This window comes from Puma concolor, chromosome E3, assembly GCF_028749965.1.
Source record: "Puma concolor isolate L17-30 chromosome E3, mPumCon1.1.hap2, whole genome shotgun sequence".
Taxonomy (NCBI): domain Eukaryota; kingdom Metazoa; phylum Chordata; class Mammalia; order Carnivora; family Felidae; genus Puma; species Puma concolor.
In genome coordinates this window covers 2,731,137-2,750,366 of record NC_141682.1, presented here as the reverse complement: position 1 = coordinate 2,750,366, position 19,230 = coordinate 2,731,137, and the positions used below count along the sequence as shown (strand labels likewise).

The following is a 19,230-nucleotide window of genomic DNA, read 5'->3' as shown; positions in this document are numbered from 1 at the left end:
TGGAGCTTTTTATCTGTTTGATCAGATTTGGTTGAGGGAAGTGAAATTCACGTAATGTTCACCCCCCCCCCCACCTTAAAGTGAACAATTGGTGTTTAGCATGCTCACGGGGCTGTACGGCCACCACCCGCACCCAGTTCCAAAGCACGTCTCTTGCCCCGAAAATAAAGCCCCGTATACATCAGCGGCCGCCCCTCCGTGTCTGCCGGCCCCCAGCCCCTGGCCGCCACCCACCTGCTGTCTCTCTGTGGGCTTCCCTCCTCTGGGCATTTGAAGGTATCCTGCCGCTCGTGGCCTTTCGAGTCTGGTTTCTTCCGCTCCGTGTGACGTTTGCAAGGTCTGTCCATGTTGTAGCACGGATCAGCGCCCCGTTCCGTCTCGTGGCTGAATAGTATTCCGTCGCACGTATAAATGTCTTCGTTTTAAGAGTCACTGGCTTCGAGGGCTCACGGCTGCCGGGACTGGGAAGGGGAGCAGGGCGCAGGGAGGTGGGAGGGGGGAGCTTGCTGGGCTTCTCGATGCAGCACCCAGCAGAAGCAACCTGCGACGGGGGTCTCGGCCCACTGCCTTGGCCCGCCCCGCCGTCCGTGCAGCCCCGCGGAGGGCATGTTGGGGAAGCCAGCATCTCTGGCCAGCCTCCCCAGGCTGCCGCTGGCTCTGCTCCTGAGCACATTATCACAATTAATTACAGCCAGCTCTCGATTCTCTCAAGTAATAGGGGACCCGAGTAACACAGAGCTCATTGAAATGTGGGGCTGCAGGGGCGGTGGGGAGGAGGGGCCCCATTCCGTGGGGAAACTATTTTGCAGTTAATTAGGAGTAAAGAGACCCTTCCTGAGTCCTTTCCTCCTTCTCTGTCTCCCTCCCAGAAGCCTGTTTAATTGGACGTACAGACTTACTCTGCTCCTGACCTAGCGGATGCCCAGTGAACGCATTTTAACAAACCATGCCCCCCCCACCCCCCACCCCCGCCCCCGCCGGCCATCTCTTGGCAGAGTGCTCCAGGACAGCAAATCTGACCCGTTTGAATTTCACTCCTGTGCCCGCCCAGCCTGGCGTGGAACGCGGGTTGTTACGCGTGGTATCGGGGGTGCCGGATGCGGGCACCGTGCTTTATCCCTTCCCCAAAGGTCTGCGGTAAGTGGCGACATTACGAGACGCACAGAAGGAGGGGAATGGACTAACTCAGGCATCTGGAACCCCCACAAACTGGGTCACTGGTCCCAGAAGGATCGGGACGCGGTGCTTTGCCCCGGGGCCCTTCCTGAGCAAGCGGCGTGCCAAGTGTGGTCAGACGCGGCCCCTGTTGTGCTCCCGTCGCGCTTGAAACTAACGCCCACTGACGCGTCCCGCAGCTTCCCCTCAGCGTCCCGACTGTCCCTTTTCTCCCGGGACCGTGAGCTCGGTCTAGCGTAATCCTAGGTGAAGTGACTGGAGCCCCCCAGCGTGACACGCTGAGTTTGCCGAGGGTCTCTTTCCAGCCTTGCTGTGCGACCGCGAGCATCAGACTCTGCCCCCCTCCGCCCCTGCCGTCTGTGGTGGGTTGTGGTACTGAGTCACTCCGTCCCCTCCTCTGATGTCGAATGAGTGCCCACGGCACAAGAGGCACGGAGGCGTCGTGCCCCGCTTCGTCCAGGAGCGCGTCCCCTGAAGGTCAGCTGGTGACCTTTCACAACGAGGGAGTGAAGCCCTCCGCGTAAGTCCGGAAGATGCTGGCTGGTGTGGGTTATCAGTTTTCAAAGAATTAGGATTCCAGACTGAACCGAATTCCCGTGCACCACCGGCTAGAACGGGCTGTCCTTGGTGATGCAGAAGGTCCTTCGGGCTGGAGTGGGGGGGGGGGAGGGGGGCACATTGCGAGAAGAGATGGACACCGTCACACTGATGCCACATTCGGGAACGCCAGCAAATGAAAGAGTCCTTCTTCCCGACAGAGTGCAGGACCAGCTGACTTTTCTGCAGCTCACCCGGCTGGGGTGGTTTGTGACCAGATAGCTCCGTCCCCGCAGGTCACAGATTGGAGGGACGTAGACTGTAGACTTCTAATCTGTGACTGATGGAGAGGCCAAGACAGATGGGCGCTCGGGTCCAAATGGCAGGCGCAGCAGAACGAGCCGGGTGCAAACGAAGGGCCTGTGATCCCGTCAGCAGGCTGTCGTGGTGAAAACCCTCAGCACACGGCGGACAGAAAGGTTTTCCCCGCTGAAGGGAGGAAGCTGAAACAAGGAAGAGACAGCCGGCGCGTATGCCCCGGAAATCGGTCACTTCGTGAATGTTAAATGCCCATTTGTGCGAGAGACTGGCTGGGGCGCAGGGCGTCCGAGGAAGTAAGAGAGGGGCCCCTCCCGGAGGCGGTGAGCAGCACGGCGGGCTCAGTGAGAGAGATGCTAACGACGCCCGGTGGGCGAGTTGCAAACCAAAAGCCCAGACACAAGGCTCGAAGGCAGATCTTTGACGTTTTGCTCGAAGTTCTGCCCGTGCGGGTGGTTATACGGGGCGTCCAGGCAGACCCCTCGTTTCCATCTCGAGTTTCCCGTTGGCTTCTGAAGGACTGGATTGAGTGATCAAGTGCCTGCTCTGTGCACGGTAGCAGCCCTAAGGTGTTAGAGGTGCTTGTGCAACTCTGCAGACCAAGAAATGGGGCTCAGAGAGGTTAAGCCACGTGCCTCAAGCCGCACAGCAGTAAGTGGCAAAGCAGGAGCTCACATCCAGGACCCTCCCTTCGGCACCGTGTGCTTTCCACTGGGACGCACACTGTTGCCTCCTTATTCAGAGGTTTTTTGGCATGGCTCTCTTTTTAGAGTCGAACTTCCGTGATCCTGTGGCCACAGCCCCCATCTTCTTGGGGTGGGGATGCCACTTCTCACCAAGGAGCGCGGTGTACTTTAACCTCCCAAGGACCTTCCTTGCGTGCGGGTCCCTCCAGCGGGAACCCCGGCCGCGCAGCGCTGCAGGTCTACACCGAAGGAGTCTGTAGAGACCGCCTGTCTGTCTGTCCTGCTGCCTGCAAATCTGCCCAGGGAACCGATGTCGGAGAAAGTACTGCTCTGACCTCAAGCCTCAAATACCTCAGGGTAAAAATAGGAAGGTCTGAGGCCCGGATCACAGCTGAGGCTGCTGCTTCCTGCCCCAGGGTCTCGACCAGACCTGAAGGCCTTTTGAGAAGAAGTCTCCACAAGCCCCGTGCAGCCCCCCGGGGAAAGCCAGAGCCTCAGGCCCCCGAGTGGCCGCCCTCCCGAGCGGATTTCACTCCCTGATCTCACTCGCCGGTGCTCTGCGCGGTTGCGGGTGGAAGCAGCGGAAAGCCGGATCCAGAAACACGCCGCCCGCAACACCCCGTCTCCGTTCCCGTAGGAGGAACCCTGAAATCTGCCTCCTTCGAGACACTAACCCGCTCGGGGATCGAGATCTTCGGCAGAGTTCTTTTCAAACGTGGAAACGTGTTTAGAGGTGTCACTGCCTTTACCGGTTCCCTTGACATTTCACAAACTAGACGGCCCCACGGTGACAAATGCATCTTAAGCTGTTTACCACATCGATTCTGAGTGTATTTTCGGTGCGCCTTAGAAACGCAGAAGAGAGAGACAAGTTCACCTGGCTGCTGGGGCCTCAAAGCAAGCTTGTGAGGCTGCCGACCAGCCTTCCTCCTCCTCTTCCTCCCCGGCCCGGCCTCCACCGCTTCGTCCCATGGACCGTCGTCCCCACTTTGCTCTGGACACCCCTGATTTTGTCACCTGTGTCTTCTCACGAGGACAGTCTTCTCCCCGCTGAACCTCCTTGCTGTGAGCTCCTGCTTTTTCCTACTCCTGTCTTTCACAGCTAATGCCTGTTGACTCACACGAGACCCGAGTGAGTAGGGTTCCCTCTGTCCTGCTCGAGTCCGCCCTGAAGTGTCCTCATTCCCAAACCTCACAGACGTTCCCCCCAGAGAGACGTGCAGAGGCCGGTGGGCCCCCCGCGCCCTCCATTCTAACCTGGGCTCGTGCTCCTGGGGGTTCTGGGGCCAGCCAGCGGGACGAGGAGGAGGAGGAGGGAAGATTCACGGTCCGGATGTGGCTCCCACAGAACCTTCCCGTCTCGTTCCCGGCTGCTCTCCGGGTGGGGCTCTTACTCCGTGACGCTGGTGACCTTTCCTATGAAATGCAAGGGCCCAACCCTTTGGCTCGGTAGGTCCTCGCCCCACCCACTCACACGCCAGCCCCAGGAGCAGGATTCTGTGTAGGGCTGTGTAGGACAGGATTCTTCCCTCCCAGACCGCCTCCCCAACTCCCCAGATCAAAGAGTAGCTTGTGCTTCCCTCCTACCCCTCCTGTGCTAGAATTACATCTCCCCACGACGCACGCACCAAAATGCATGCTCCGCGTCCTGCTTTGGGCCACCCGTGCGTAGCAGAAACCCCACGCGTCCGGGCCGGACTCTGGAAGGACGCTTCGTTCGTTCGCTCTCTGGGCAGCGCTCACCCTCTGCCGCGGTGTGCTGGAGACTCACGGGTGGGCACAACGCAAGCCCTCTCCAGGAACCCACAGCGGGCGTGCAAAGGAGTGACAGCAAAACCGGGTTGAAAGTACGGGAACGTTGGTCCATTCTGCAGCAGGGAGCTGTGTCCCGCCGGGAGGGGTCTGGCAGGGTGGCCGCCTGGGCTGAGTGTGGCGCCTGCTGTCGCCAGGTGCTTCTTGGGTAGCAGACTACTTAGTACAGGTCTGTGACAACGAAATGTTCTTATCATAATACCTTCGGTCATTAGAATGTTTGTTTAGCAATCGTTTATTGAACAGCCACTACGTGCAGGCACGACAGCAAACCCAGCCTTGACGTGAGGCGTTCAGAGGGACCGTGGACTCTCCAAGCTTCCCCAACCCAGATAATCCAATGAAGATTCTGCCAATGGAAAGAAGTCCCCCGGGGCCCCCGGGTGAAGCGAAGGGTCTGTCCTTGAAAGCACAGAAGACTGCTGAACCAGAATCAGCTGGAGGTCTTGGTGACATAACGGTCCCCGTGGCAAAGGCGATTTGCTGACCAGGCTTCCGAGGCAAGAGCGGGAGACAACGGTATTTCACTGTCACCAAGGTCTCCCCCCGCCCCCCACCCCGGCCAGCCCCACAGCAAAGCCACACTTAGGTTTGGTCCCGCCGTGGCTCCCAGAGACCATCACAGCTGACAGTCGGCTGCGTGCACGGCTCTGGAATCCGAATGGAACAAAAGCTCAGAGAGAGCCAATGGGATAAATTGACACACGTTTCAGAACAATTGGAATCTGTCATTCCTAATTGTGCATCTTGCAAATGCTTCTCTGCGGTCGTGGGAGGGAAATTAGAGCTGGAGGGAAGCAGTGTCCTTCGGTAACGCGGGAGGTGGACATCCTTGCAAAGATCGTGGCCTCCGTGCACGTTGGGACCGGCTGTAGAAGTTGGGACGGGAGACGGGCCTGGGGATGGGGGCGGGGGTGATGCTTGCCACGGTTTCGGTTTCTGCTTTCAGTAAGCGTGCCGTGCTCCCCGCCGCCCCCCAGCCCTGACATCTGATGCTTACACCCCCTTCCTAGAAGATACCAGGTCGAGACGTTTTTATTGCACAGAAAAAACCATTGGCCCTTTGCCCGCCTCACCTGAAAGTCGGTGGATGGGCGCAGCACCTTGAGGAGCTCCGGGTGTGAATACAGGGGGCCTGGTCCCCGAGGAGGTGGTCGGGGGAGGCTGGCGGCACCCGGGGTGGCAGTGAGGAGCTTGGCTGTCGCGAGGGCGGGCTCCTGGGGAATAACGAGGGCTGACTGAGAGAAGAGAGAGATTCTGGTGGATGTGGCAGAGGCTGGAGTGTGTGACTGGAGACCGAAAAGTGAGGGGCCCGGCCCAGGATCCGAGGCAGGACCGCGCCGGGCAGAGGCGACGAATCGCCCAGCCTGTGTGCCGCGAGCCAGGAACATCATCTGTTAGCATTTCCTGGGCTGCTCCTTACCTCCTCGTGCGCCGCTGACCCTGCACAGGGCCTCGTGCTCCCCCTCCCCGTGGCTCTCTGTACACGGGCTATACGTGTCAGCCCTTACTGACCTCCTGCTTACTCTGGTTTTGTATCTAGAAAAACAGAAACCGGAGCAAATAGACAGAAAAGACAGTTGCTCAGAGAGTGGGGCTCAGAAGGCTGTGGCTGGGATCGATAAGACTTTCTTAGAAAGCTTGGATCTTACTTGTTTAAAACAAAATCAGAGTTTTGTGTAAAAGGGATACTAGTGATTTTATTCTTCTCATGAGCCAAGAACTCAAAGGTTAGCTTGGGCCCAAAAATGCTTGTGGCGTCCTAGGAATCCATACATAGAGTGTGGCCTGTTGTCCTCATGCTCACAAGATGGCTGCTGAGTCAGAGCATTGCATCCACATTCCAGGTGGGAAGACAGGGACAAATAAAAGGCTCTTCTCCCCTGATTCCACCACCCACCCCTCAAAGAGCCCTTCTAAATGCCTCCAGAAACTTCTACTTACATCTCCTTGGCCAGAATCGTGTCACATAGGCATCTCTACTTACCAGAGAGGCTGCAAGCACCGTTTTTCAACGGGCACAGGAGTGCTCCCCCCAAAACGGGGGCTCTGTCAATAGGTAGGTGAGAACACATGTTAGGTCGGCCGCCACTGCGAATTTAAAACAATTTGTAGGAATGGGGACTTTGGAGGAGGGGGGTGCGGATGAGCCCCATGGGAGGGCACGGCTCTGGTCCCTTTCCATAAAGCCTTGTGTCCAGGGCCACAGACACATAGGTGGCTGGACCAGGGTCTCTTCAGTCTTTCCACACAGGCCGTAGATCAGCCTTTTAAATAATTTTTCCTTTTTTTTTTTTTTTTTTTTGCCAGAAGTCCCTTCAGTTAAATGGAGGTTTCTTTGGAATAATTAAACCTTCCGTCTCAAGCCTCTCACTCTGGCCATCCAGGCGAATCCATTAACCAGAGATGCATTTATCCGCCTGCCTGCTGACCCCCTTCTGGTTCCAGAGCTTTTGCCCCAGGGCAGCTCTTGGAGAGAGAGGAGGAGCCTGTGCCACAAAGACAGCTCTTTTCCGAAGGGCTGGGCACTCCCTGGGTTTGGTATAATAACAGCCTTCTTGCTTATTTTATTCGGGCTCTGGTTTTTATTCATTCACCCAACAGATACATTCTGGAGCAGCCGTAGCTGCTCTTAAGAGTGAGAGCCCATGCTGAGTCCCGTGGGAGACGAGGCAGACCCGTGGCAGGGAGCAGAACCTCCCTGAACCTCTTCTGTAAAATAGGCTAGGGGTATGTGCCTTCAAAATGAGGGCGTAAGGCAGTAAAGAAAGATACGGAGCCCAGGAAGCAAGGAACCTAATCGGTCAGCTTCGATGCTTAGTAAATGTTGGTTGCGATGACTGCAGGTTTAACTAGGATCGGGGGACTTGGAGTCCGGGGGGCTGAGTTGGAAACTCGGCTCTGCCGCTCCGTGCCTGTGGGATCTCACCCCTTTACGTAACGCTCTGGTCCTGCCCCCTCCTCGTAAAGTGGGGATGTGAAAACCTGCCTACGGAGCTCCTGGGAAGCGACATGGCATCTGTCAAGCTCCCAGCGACTGTCGGCACTTCCGGTTTACGAAGAGGTGAGCTGTGTGGGAAAGAGATCGAGTGTCTTAAGTGTTCAGACAATGGACGTAACTGTTGGATTCTTTTTTGTTTGTTTGTTTATTTTTGAGAGAGACAGAGCACGAGCAGGGGAGGGGCAGAGAGAGAGGCAGACACAGAACCCGAAGCAGGCTCCAGGCTCCGAGCTGTCAATACAGAGCCTGACGGGGGGCTCGAACCCACAAACTGTGAGATCATGACCTGAGCTGAAGTCAGATGCCCAACCGACTGAGACACCCAGGTGCCCCGTAACCGTTTGATTCTTGATACTTGAATGTATTGCCCATATTTCCAATTATTGATGTTATTTTTTATTTGTTTTTTTTTTTTTTTTTTTTTGCCAAGATCATACACATCACGCAGAGTTGAAATGTAAGGTAGGCTTGTAATAAAAACATCACTCCCCAGCCTAGTCATCACCGTCTCCAGGTCCTAATCCCCAGAAGCAGCTACTCCTACGTCTTCTCCATTGTTGTGTTTTCTTCCGCTATGTGCCTCCCTATTTCTAAGCGATCGGTTTGCATTGCTGTTTACCCACATAGCCATTCGAAGGCATTATTTATTATATGAGACATACTCTTAGGTAGATGAGCATTTAGCCCTCTTTTCTGAGTACCGTACTCCGTGCATGTCCCTTTCTTCCATTCTGTCAGTGCATTTATTTTTTTTTTATTTTTTTTTTTTAATTTTTTTTTTCAACGTTTATTTATTTTTGGGACAGAGAGAGACAGAGCATGAACGGGGGAGGGGCAGAGAGAGAGGGAGACACAGAATCGGAAACAGGCTCCAGGCTCTGAGCCATCAGCCCAGAGCCTGACGCGGGGCTCGAACTCACGGACCGCGAGATCGTGACCTGACTGAAGTTGGATGCTTAACCGACTGCGCCACCCAGGCGCCCCTCTGTCAGTGCATTTAGATCACAGTTTTATGTGTTACATTATTGTCACTTCATAATACTGTTTATGTTGAGGCATGTTGTATGCTGTGAGTGTTTCTTATCTTTTTGCTTCTCTCCTGGAGTTAATATTGCCTTTTTTTTTCATTTGTTGAGGTTTTTTTTTTTTTTTTTTTCATGTGCCTAGCCTTCATTATTTGTCCATCTCACAGTCCTGTTATTTGCCTACCAAAATCATTTCCTAAATTATGAAATATATCATGACCATTCCATTTCTGCCCTGGTCACCTCCCTCTAGTGGCCTCTCTGTGATCCTGCCATAATCTTGGCCAGCTACCTCTTGCCCCGTCTCTCTCATCCTGGAATTTTCCTTGCTGCTTTGTCCAATTAGATTTTCTGTTTCCTGAGTTGCCTACATTCCTGTTTATTGTTTTATTCCCTCATTTTACCAGAGCATACCCACTAGGAGCTTCTTGGGAAAGGGTGCATGGGAGATAAATGTTCAGAGTCTTTGCCTTTCTGAAAATAGTATTGTTTTATTTTCACGCCTAATAGTCTGGGGACGGGGGTAGTGGAATTCTAGGCCAAAGAGTATTTTCCATCACAAATGTGAAGCCATTGCCTCATCGACTCCCAGCTCCCAGTATCGCAATCGAAAATGCCAAACTTACTTCTAGTCCTTTGTACGTGACCTGATGTTTCTGAAAACTTTGAGGGTCTTATTTCCTTATGGCCTGAAATTTCACAACAGTGTTCTGAGCAGGTTCTTTCTTCTCTGATTGTCCTGAGGACCCAAAGGGCCATTGAAATCTGAAGACTCCTGTGCTCACGTCTGGAGAATCCCCCAATATTACTCCTCTGATAACTTCACCCCTTTACATCATATCCCCACAGACGAGATAAGAAAGGAAACATAACCTCTGCACTCTCTTTGCAGGATTTCTAGTTACTGGCTGTTAAGCCTAAATTAACCTCCTTTTCCCTGCCCTATCTTGTCTGTCTTCTCTGTATTGACTTTTTCGAAGATTTCCTCAACGTTATCTTTCAAACTTTCTATTGGTAAGTGTCTGGCACTTCCGTTGCTACGAACTCTTCCTTGTTCTTTGTTCCTTTTTCATAGCATCCTACTATCGTTTTGTGGATTCAGTATCTTTTTTCATCTCAACGGATTTTGATTATCAGGATGTGGGTGGCTTTTTTTCCCTTAAGTTTTCTCTTATTCTGCGCATTGTCCGCTTCCCGCAGGTTCTTTGTATCCACTCGTCTCTCGATCTCTTCCTTTCGCATGAAGACTTACCTCCAACACCAAGCGACCCTTGGCTTGGCTCTCTGTTTATTCTTACGTGGGAGGCGACACAGTGGTGTGGCTTGTCGATTAAACAGCTTCGCTGTACGCAAATGGGCTCTGACTGTGTTTGAATAAGACGCTAATAACGCACCAATGAGTTGATTCCTTTTTTGAGACGCAGTATAGCTCTTCTTCACCCTGAGCCCATAGCTGCCATCTTAGAACTCGGTTTCCGTTCCGTCTGAAGTTTCCATGTGACAGTGGTATTTCAGGGAGCTTGTGTACTTATGCTTCTGGTTACAGTCCTTCTCCAAGTAAAGTTTTATTTTGTAAGAAGCAGTTGTAGGCGCCGTTTGGCAATAAGAGTCCGTCCGAGAAACTCGGGTCCAAGTCCTGACTCTGAACCCCTCCCACGTTTGGTTTTCTTGGCTATAAAATGGTGAGGGTAGGAGCAATAATAAAGTGCCACCCATCTCAGAGAGTTTTTGAGGTTTATCGGTTGCGCTTAGCAAGTGCCTGGCACACGGTTAGTCGTCTGTAAGCATCAGGGATGATGTTTCTGCCAGTGGAATGTTACACCCATACGGTAGTCTCTCAAGAGACGTATCCTATCAGTTTTCCCGACCTTACGACCCAAGTTCTTGAGGGTGTAATCAGAATTCTAACAGCAGAAATAGAAAGTTCAGCCTCAGTGCTGGTTGGCTCGTGTCTCATTTTTTCCAACGTGTGTTGACACGTTGGGTGCTTCTACAACCCCGGGCGAATCTGTTCTCCCTTTCTTGCCATTAAAAACCTTCTTACAGCTAATTTTGTAAAAAGCCTCTTCTTCTGATTGTGAAAGAAACGCGTGTTCTCCTGCTCTTAAATGCCGATGCGGAGAAGTAGAATTTCCGTCCGCCTCTGCTCGTGGGCCTGCGGGCCGCCTGCTGCCCTCCGCCGGGGCGCTGGGCCCCGAAGGTCACCAGCCGCCCCCAGCCTTCGCCCGGTGGCGCGTCCGTCTCCCGGCCCAGCCGCGGAGTAGGGAGGCCACGAGCAGACGAAGGGGGTGGGGTCCTCCGGAGAAGCAAGTCACTGCCACCTCCCCGGGGCCCGGGGCCCGTGACAGCTCACTCCGATCCAAGCTGACACCCGACAAGAACAGCTTCTATCAGCCCCGGGAGATCTGGTGTCACCTGTGATTAATTCTCAAAGCCGAAACCAAGCATGTTCCTGATTGAACAGTGATGTCCCAGGGTCCCTGTCACCGCTGACTAAGAGCGGTCAGAGAAGGAGCAGCTGCCTGAAGCCCCGACCACAAGGGTCCCGGCAGCTGTGGGGCCGGGCGTCAGCCCCCCCCCCACCTCACCTTCTCAGGGGTCGTGCCTCCCCTCGCCCCCTGCCCGGCCTTCCTCCCCGGGGCTTCTGGAGTGACTGAGCCAGGCATGTGTGATGGCCTGGTCAGTCCCTATAAGGAGCACCACCTTGGGGAAATCGGAGAGCGTGCCGTGCTCCCACCCAGACCCACAGTGTGCAGGGGCTGAAGACCTAACTCACGGCAAAGAGAGCTCTCGTGGGCTCGGAATGTGGTTTGCTGCTCTTGACCTAATGACTTAGTGGCCAATTAGAGCATCTCCGCTCTGCAAACACTCCTATCAAAGACTTTCTGAGGACCTTCCTCCCTGGCCAGGACTAACCCCGAGGCCGCTGCCCGCCCTTCTCCCCACCCCCAGATGTCTCGGGACGCGTGGCCACTGGCCTTCCAGGCTGGCCGTGGCCCAGAACAGAAACGCTTCCTGGCCGCGGTCCCCTGCGTCACTGTCACCTGCAGAGACGTCACCGGGGGGTTCCTCACCTTTTCTTCCAAAGTGGGGCATCTCTCTGATCCTTGAGTGGTTCTCTCTGTCCAACCTCCGCCCCTGTGCTAAGTCAGATTATCTTTCCTTGTATAGATTCCGGCCATCACAGCTCTAGACCCAGAGGAAGACTGGCTCGGGGAAGGACGGGCGCCAGCCCGGAAGAGTGGAAGTTGGACCACCGTAACGGGACGGCGGCCACCGTCCACTGAGCACCGACCACATGCCAGGTACTTTGCTTATGTTGCGTCCGGTGTATAAAATACAAAGCGAGGCTTAGCTGAGACTTGACAGGGATGCGGTGGGGGGAGGTTCTAGGCAGAGGGAGGTGCAGTGAGCTGGTTTGGTGAAGAACCGGGGAAGGAATGACCGGCCTGAGACGCGATTGAGAGAAGCCGCTGGGAGCCAGCGGGAGGCAAACCGTGCAGGGCCTGGGGGCCAAGATCGAGATTTTGAACTTCACTCTAACAGCAACAGGGGGCCTCCTGATAAGCGTTTCAGGTGAATGAGGGGAGGGGAGGCGAGACCAGCAGCTGCCACAGACTTTGTCCATGGGCAGGGCATCCCTCTGTCTTGTGAAAAAGTGAGCGGAGGGGCCCTTCCTGTAACACCCGGCCCGGGAACCTTGACCTTGCTTTTCCCGCTGTTTGTAAAAAGACTGATGCGATCTAGGGTTTGACTGAGGAGTGGGGGCAGGGCTGGCACCAGTGCTGGCCGTGACTGACGGGGGCAGGGGACCATCCGGCACGATGGGCTGTCGGGGCCTCGCGTCCGAGGGTGCGTTTCTGGGCAGGCTGTTTTCAAGGAAACTGCCCCGGCTGGACACCAGCTGCTGGGTTCATTCCAGAAAACCAGGCTGAGTCAGGCTGAGTTATAGCGAGATGTGTGGGAAGGAAATACATCTGAAATTGTGTCCACGATGGTTTTTTCTTAGAGGCTAGCGACACTGTCCATGTGTTTTGCCCAAGAAGTACTGTGTGTGTGTGTGTGTGTGTGTGTGTGTGTGTGTGTGTGTGTGTGTGACAATGATGAAATGGACACGGGTCCCCAGCTAAGCCGCACCCCAGTCCCCAGCATCACCAGCATCCCCTGGGCGTCCCTGGGCGTCCCAGCCGCTGTGCTGCCCTCACCAGGGGAGCTGCCACTCTGGTTTTGACCAGCTCCTGGCTCCTCGGTGTGCTTTCGCTGGATCTCCTTGACCACGAGGTCTAGTTGTGGATGGTTTAGAGACGTATGTGGACAGGGTTGCTTCGGGTGTGCTCTGTAACCTGCCCCTTTGCTCCGTGTCCCGACCCGAGGTTTGTCCACGTTGATGGGCGTGGCCTTGTCCTTCCGCTCCCACCACTGTCACGTGTGGCAACAGCCCCTGTCCTGCATGGGGACGTCGGTGTGCTTTCTGGGGTCTGGATGCACGACGCAGACCAGCCCTGCACAAGCCTGCTGACCTACCGGCTGGTTTCTCTAGGGGTCGATCCAAGGAGGGAAGCCTGGGTCGTGTGGCACGTGCATCCAACCTCCTACTAGGTCAGGTCTGCCTGTTTTCCAATCCCAAGTTTATTTCAGCCACTAGGAGATGCCACGGAGTCGGGGGGGGGGGGGGGGCGGGGGGGGAGGGGGAGTCACCGCTCACCTTGGTCTCTGGCCCTCGGGTGGGAACGCGTGGGCAGAGTCACGATTCCTAATTGTGGGGGATACCATTCAGTCGAGACGACTTGTCTGCAGACCCGGGATGATCTCACCCCCCTCTGGGTTGCTAGGACAATAGAAGGAGGTGACAGGTACGGGGCCTGGCGCACAGCAGCAGCCCAGCCTGGGGGGCGCTTCGGTCGCTCTGGCAGGGTCCCCCCGCCTCCTCCGCAGTCCTGCTTGCGCCCCTGCAGCTGTCCGTGCAGGCGGCTGGCTCTCACGGCCACACTCGGTGCCTCATACGGGCAGGGACCGTGCGGGAAACGTCTTTTCATCCCCTGCCCCTGGGCTCGCACTCCACCGTGGCCGGCGCTCACCCCACTCCGCTGGTGGGGAAAGGGGTTCGTGGTGTCGGGCGAGCAGGCCCCGTGGCTCAGGGCGCTCAGCAAGCGGGCAGCTCTCGCAAGTTTTACTTGAGTGTGTGTGTGAAGCCGCCGAGGCGCACGGGGTATCGGTGACGGGGCGGATTGATGCCAGGTCAAGGCTGTCATTTCCGCACATAGAAGGTGGGAGGGGCCCCTTCGTGTACGTTTGGGGGACGAAAGCTTTGCACTAGCCATTTCCTGTTTCGTTTCTATCTTCCTTTTTCCCAGCAGAGCCCACGGACAGGCCTGCTGAGGTGTGGCCGCGTGCTCCCCCCACCCCCATCCCGGGAGGAGGGGTTTCTGTCGCGCTGGGCCCGCTGGTCACGAGCTCTACAAGTGCCCGCACGGCCTCCTGTGCCATGAAGAGCGGCCGGAAATGCTTCTCGGCCAGACCTGCTTGTCTCCCTGTCTGGAGCTGCCCTTTGACTAATTTCCAGGCACATGCCTTTGATTCTCTTAACAAGCGTAAGCCTCTGAGCACCGGGTTCTCAGTGCACTGTGCTTAGCTAGTCTCTGTATTAAGTGGATACCATTCACTAGTCAGGAGGCTTTGGGGTGCGTTAATAGTTAATCCAGTTTTCAATGACTTAGCATTCGATTGTATTGTGTGTGAGCCCATTGGTGGGAGAGGTCTGGGGGTGGATTCAGTGCCCAGGAGGTGACATCGAGGACCCAGGTTCTCTGCGTCTTTTTCCTCTGCCATGCTGGGGTGTTAGCTTTGGTTCTCAGGTTGAGTCCTCAGGTCACAGGGTGGCTGCACAACCCCCAGCATCACACACACCTTCACCTGCTAACATCCAAAAGCTGGATGACAGTATTCCTTCCTTGCGTCCCTGTCGAAGATCCAGGAAAGGCACGGCAACTGCCCCCGGCACACGTTCCCCACCCCTCCCTGCCCCAGCTTGTGTGTGGCACAATGCCCTTCACGTGCTTCTTAAACCACGGGTACAGACCAAACGAGGTCTGCTCCCTGCAGCTCAGAAGATGCCTGGCCTCCCTGAAGCACGAGGCAGCTGATTCCTGAAAAACCTGAGGATTCTCTAAGCAGGAGGGGTGGGGGGACACGGGTGGACAACATCAGTGGCTGCCACACGCTCGCTAAATGTGTCGAATCGCGTGCTTAGGATATTGAGTCTTTAAAAATAGACTAGGTAAGTACGTTCTGCTTTGTGAATAGAGATGGTCGTATGACTGTGGGTCAGGGTGAGCAGCTGTGGTGGGCCCGGTCACGTGGCACCGAACCCCAAGGCCACCACGTGGCCCGGCTGGCCGTGCGTCGTATCGGCCAGAGGGCTCGTAGCGGTCGGGACTTAGGCCTGAAAGCCAGGGTTGTTGTCTGTGGAAAGCTCCCTGGACAGAGTGGGGACTGGGTCCTCGCTTTTTTTAATAAAGTTTGTTTATTTACTTTGAGAGAGAGAAAGAGCACAAGTGGGGGAGGGACAGAGAGAGAGAGAGAGAGAGAGAGAGAGAGAGAGAGAGAGAATCCCAAGCAGCCTCCACACGGTCAGCACAGAGCCCGACGCGGGGCTCGAACTCATAAACCATGAGGTCACGACCTGAGCCGAAGCCGCACGCTTAACCGGCTGAGCCCCCCAGGTGCCCCTGGGTCCTCGCTTTTAATTAGCTTAAAGCGGTTGCTTGTGACGTCAGATAGGTATGGTCCCTTGCGTTCTTCGGGTTGTATATACGGAACCCCTGCTTCCAGCAGCTCCAATCCACGGGGAGACTCTCGGGGGCCTACGGCAGGGACCGGGCAGCACACGCGGCCAAGGCCGAGGGGGCCGGAAGGAGAGAGACCGCTCCTGCCGCGTCTCCTGGGCCCGGGGGGCGTCTCCCCAAGGCCTCGCTCCGCGGGCCGGCCCCCTCTGCCCGCCTCACCTTCTCTGCCTCCGCGGCCTCCAGCTGCCCGCGCCTCGGCCCCACGGCGAGACAGCTCTGCTCACCCCCGCGCCGCCTTCTGCCCGGATCCCCCCCACTGTCTCCTTGGCCCCGCATGACACCCCCAGCCCGTGGACCGGTCCTCGGTGAGGCAGGTCAGTCCGCGGGCCAGAGGGCTTACTTGGTGCAAACAAGCGATCAGCGCCGTGGTCCTCTGAGACGTGAGTGGGGGGCAAACAGAGGACATTGATGTGTCTGCCGCGCCTTATGTGGCCGTCGTCTCTGTTCACTTTTTTTTCACCCAGACTGTACAAGTAACGCACTGATACGTGCTCTGTTGTAAACACTAAGACGATGTGATGTCCGAACCCTCCGTGAGCCCTAACCTCTGAAGTTGCATCCCTCTTCCGGGACGCAGTCGGTATCATCGGGTTCTCTGGAACCTCTTCTCTCCCTTCCTCCCTCCCTTCCCTCCCTCTGCGTGCACGCGCGCACACCCGTAGGATCACGGTCTTGCTTGGTGGAGCCTTACCTACGTGGCTCTACACAAATCCGGGGTTCCCGTGGCCCCTCGTCGGGTTCAGCACTTTGCTGAAATGACTCACACACCCCAGAAGGACGTTATACTTCCTATTACAGTTTAAGGGGTGCAAACAGCAGCACGAGAAGGCGAGAGAGGGTGGAGTCCAGAAGGGGCCCGAGTGTGGGAGCCTCTGCCCCACGGGGTTGAGGTGTGCCACGCCCCCAGATGGCACATTTATTCGCCCACTCAGAAGCTTCTTGAACCCCACCGGTGAAGGATTTTTAACAGGGTTTCATTAACATAGCCATGATTGATTAAATCATTCACTCCTGATGGCTGAACTGATTTTCCAGCCTCTCCCCCCTCCCTGGAGGTAGGGATGTGGGGCTGAAAGTCACAGCCCTCTAAGCACATGGTTTTCCTGGCCTCCAGCCGCCACTGGAAGGTATCTCGGGGCCCCTTAGCCAGGAGTCACCTCATTACCATCAGAGGACACTCATCACTCAGAGGGTTCCACAAGTCCTGGGAGCCTGCGACAGGAGCCAGGACGAAGACCAATTTATTATTATTATTATTATTATTATTTATACCACATGTATGTATTCTGAAACCTGCCTTGTTGGTTTTTTTTTTTAAGTTTTATTTCTTTATTTTGAGAGGGGTTGGGGGAGGGACAGAAAGAGGAAGAGAGAGAGAATCCCACGCAGGCTCCACACCATCAGCAAGGAGCCCGACGTGGGGCTCGAACCCACGAACCACGAGATCATGACCTGAGCCAAAACCAAGAGTCGGACGCTTAACTGACTGAGCCGCCCAGGTGCCCCTGAAACTTGCCTTTTTAAAACCCAGTATGTCTTAGAATGTTTTTATGTCACCACATCCCTTTAAGATGTTATTCCATTGGGGGGCGCCTGGGTGGCTCAGTCGGGTAAGCATCCGATTTTGGCTCAGGTCATGTCTCAGTTCGTGGGTTTGAGCCCCGCGTCGGGTCCGTGCTGACAGCTCGGAGCCTGGAGCCTGCTTCGGATTCTGTGTCTCCCTCTCTCTCTGCCCCTCCCCCTCTTGTGCTCGCTCTCTCTCTCTCTCCCAAAAATAAACAAACGTTAAAAAAAATTTTTTTTTAAGATGTTACTCAATAGTACAAAAGGATTGTGGAGTACCTACCGGTAAGTGTCTCAGATGCTTCCATTGTTTCCTCCTACGAACAGTGCCAAGCGTCCACGTAAAACATTGGGGAAAATTAAACATTTATCAGAAGAGAAATGGGTAAAAAAATTAGCAGATTTTTGCAATGGAATAATACATAAAACAGTCAAACTGAACAATTAACTGAATGGTCGCAGGCTTTCATGCCCTACTTTTAATAACGGATGGAACCACTGGCTAGAAGACCAACAAGGAAACAAAGGACTCGAACAACCATGTGCACAGACTAGACGTAACTGACATCCATAGTGCACTCCACCCAACGGCGGCAGGACACCTGCTTCTTAAGCACGCACCTGGAACACGGTCCCGGGTAGATCACACACTGGTCCACACGACAAGTGTCAACGAGCTTAAAAGGATTGACATGATACAGAGGATGTTTTCCAACCGCAACAGCATTAAATTGGAAATAAATAACAGAGAGATTTGGGGAATTCACAAACACGGGGGGACGTAAACATCACATTCCTAAATAACTAGTGGGTCAAAGATGGAATCAGAAAAGAAATTAGACAACTTTGAGGTGAATGAAAATAAAAACACACCATCCCAAAGCGTAAGGGATGCAGCTGAAGTGGTGCTTGAAGGGAAATTCGTAGCCCCAGTGTTTTTATTTAAAAAGATGTCAGTAGCCTAGCTTTTCACCTTATGAAACTAGAAAAAGAAGAGCAAACTAAACCCAAAGTAAGCAGGAGGAAGGAAATAATAAAGATTAGTACAGAAATAAGTGACTTAGAGGAGGGCAATAGAGAGAAGGCAGTGAAACCAAAAGTTGGTTCTTCTTGGTTTTTATTGTTTTTTTTACTTGAGAATATTTGACACACAATGTTACACTAGTTTCAGGTAAAAAGATGTTCTTTGAAATAACAAAATTGACAAACTTTAGCTAGACCGACCAAGGGAAAAAGAAAGAGGTCTCCCCCTTCTCCTCTCCCCCTCCCCCTCCCCTTTTCCCTCCCCCTCCCCTTGTATCCTTCCTCTCCCTCCCCCCTTTCCTCTCTCTCTCTCTCTCTCTCTCTCTCTCTCTCTCTGTCTCTCATAAGAATGACAGGCCAGGAACTGAGAAGAGAGAAGCCCTGGTTTCAAAATATGATGGCAGGGACAGTGAGAAGTTAAAATACTTTGTTCCCCCTAATTAAGGCGAAACATCCCTCATTAGAGTTTCAAGGGCACGTAGCTCCAGGAGAACATGATTCTGATTAGCAGAATCAGAGATAAAAGAGAGAATATTACTACCAACCTTACATAAATTAAAACGCTATAAAGGAGTAATATGGGCAACTGTTTCCAATAAATTAGACAACAGATGAAATGGACAAATACCTACAAAGACATGAACTACTGAAACTGACTCAAGGAACACAGGAAATCTGAGCAGACCTGTAACAAGTAAAGAATTAGTAATCAAAAACCTGCCTGCAAAGAAGAGCCTGGGCCCAGATGTCCTCCCTGGTGAATTCTACCAAACAAAGGAGAAAACTCTTCACACACACTCTTCCAAAGAATAGAAAAACAGGGAACATTTCCCAAGTATTCTATGAGGCCAGTATTACCCCAATATCAAAACCATCACAAGTAAAAAAAAAAAAAATTACTGATTAATATCTCTCATGAACAAAGATGCAAAAATCCTCAAAAATATGCTACCAAATTGAATCCAACAGCATATAAAAATAATTACACACCATGACTAAGTGGGCTTTATATCAAGAATGCAAGGTTTTTCTAGTGCCTGAAAATCAATTAATGTAATACACCGTATTAACAGAATCAAAACCAAAAGCCACATGGCAATCCTAATGGATGCAGAAAAAGCACTAACATCAAATGCCCTTTCATGACAAAAGCGCTCAACAACCAGGAATGTAAGGGATATCTCCCAACCTGATAAAGGGTATCTAAACTCCCTCCACACTTACACCCCCCCCCCAACCAAACA

The 19,230-nt window shown here is 53.9% G+C and overlaps 1 protein-coding gene across 2 annotated transcripts in view; it reads left to right on the top strand.

Annotated features, from left to right (window-relative positions):
* Positions 1-19,230, top strand: part of CARD11 (caspase recruitment domain family member 11) — a 117,414-nt gene that overhangs the window by 55,251 nt on the left and 42,933 nt on the right. For both annotated transcript variants that reach the window (XM_086692477.1, XM_086692479.1), the window contains exon 2: positions 11,727-11,860. In XM_086692477.1, the coding sequence (XP_086548603.1) occupies positions 11,854-11,860 (7 nt within the window). In that variant the 5' untranslated portion in view covers positions 11,727-11,853. The remainder of the gene's footprint in view (positions 1-11,726; positions 11,861-19,230) is intronic.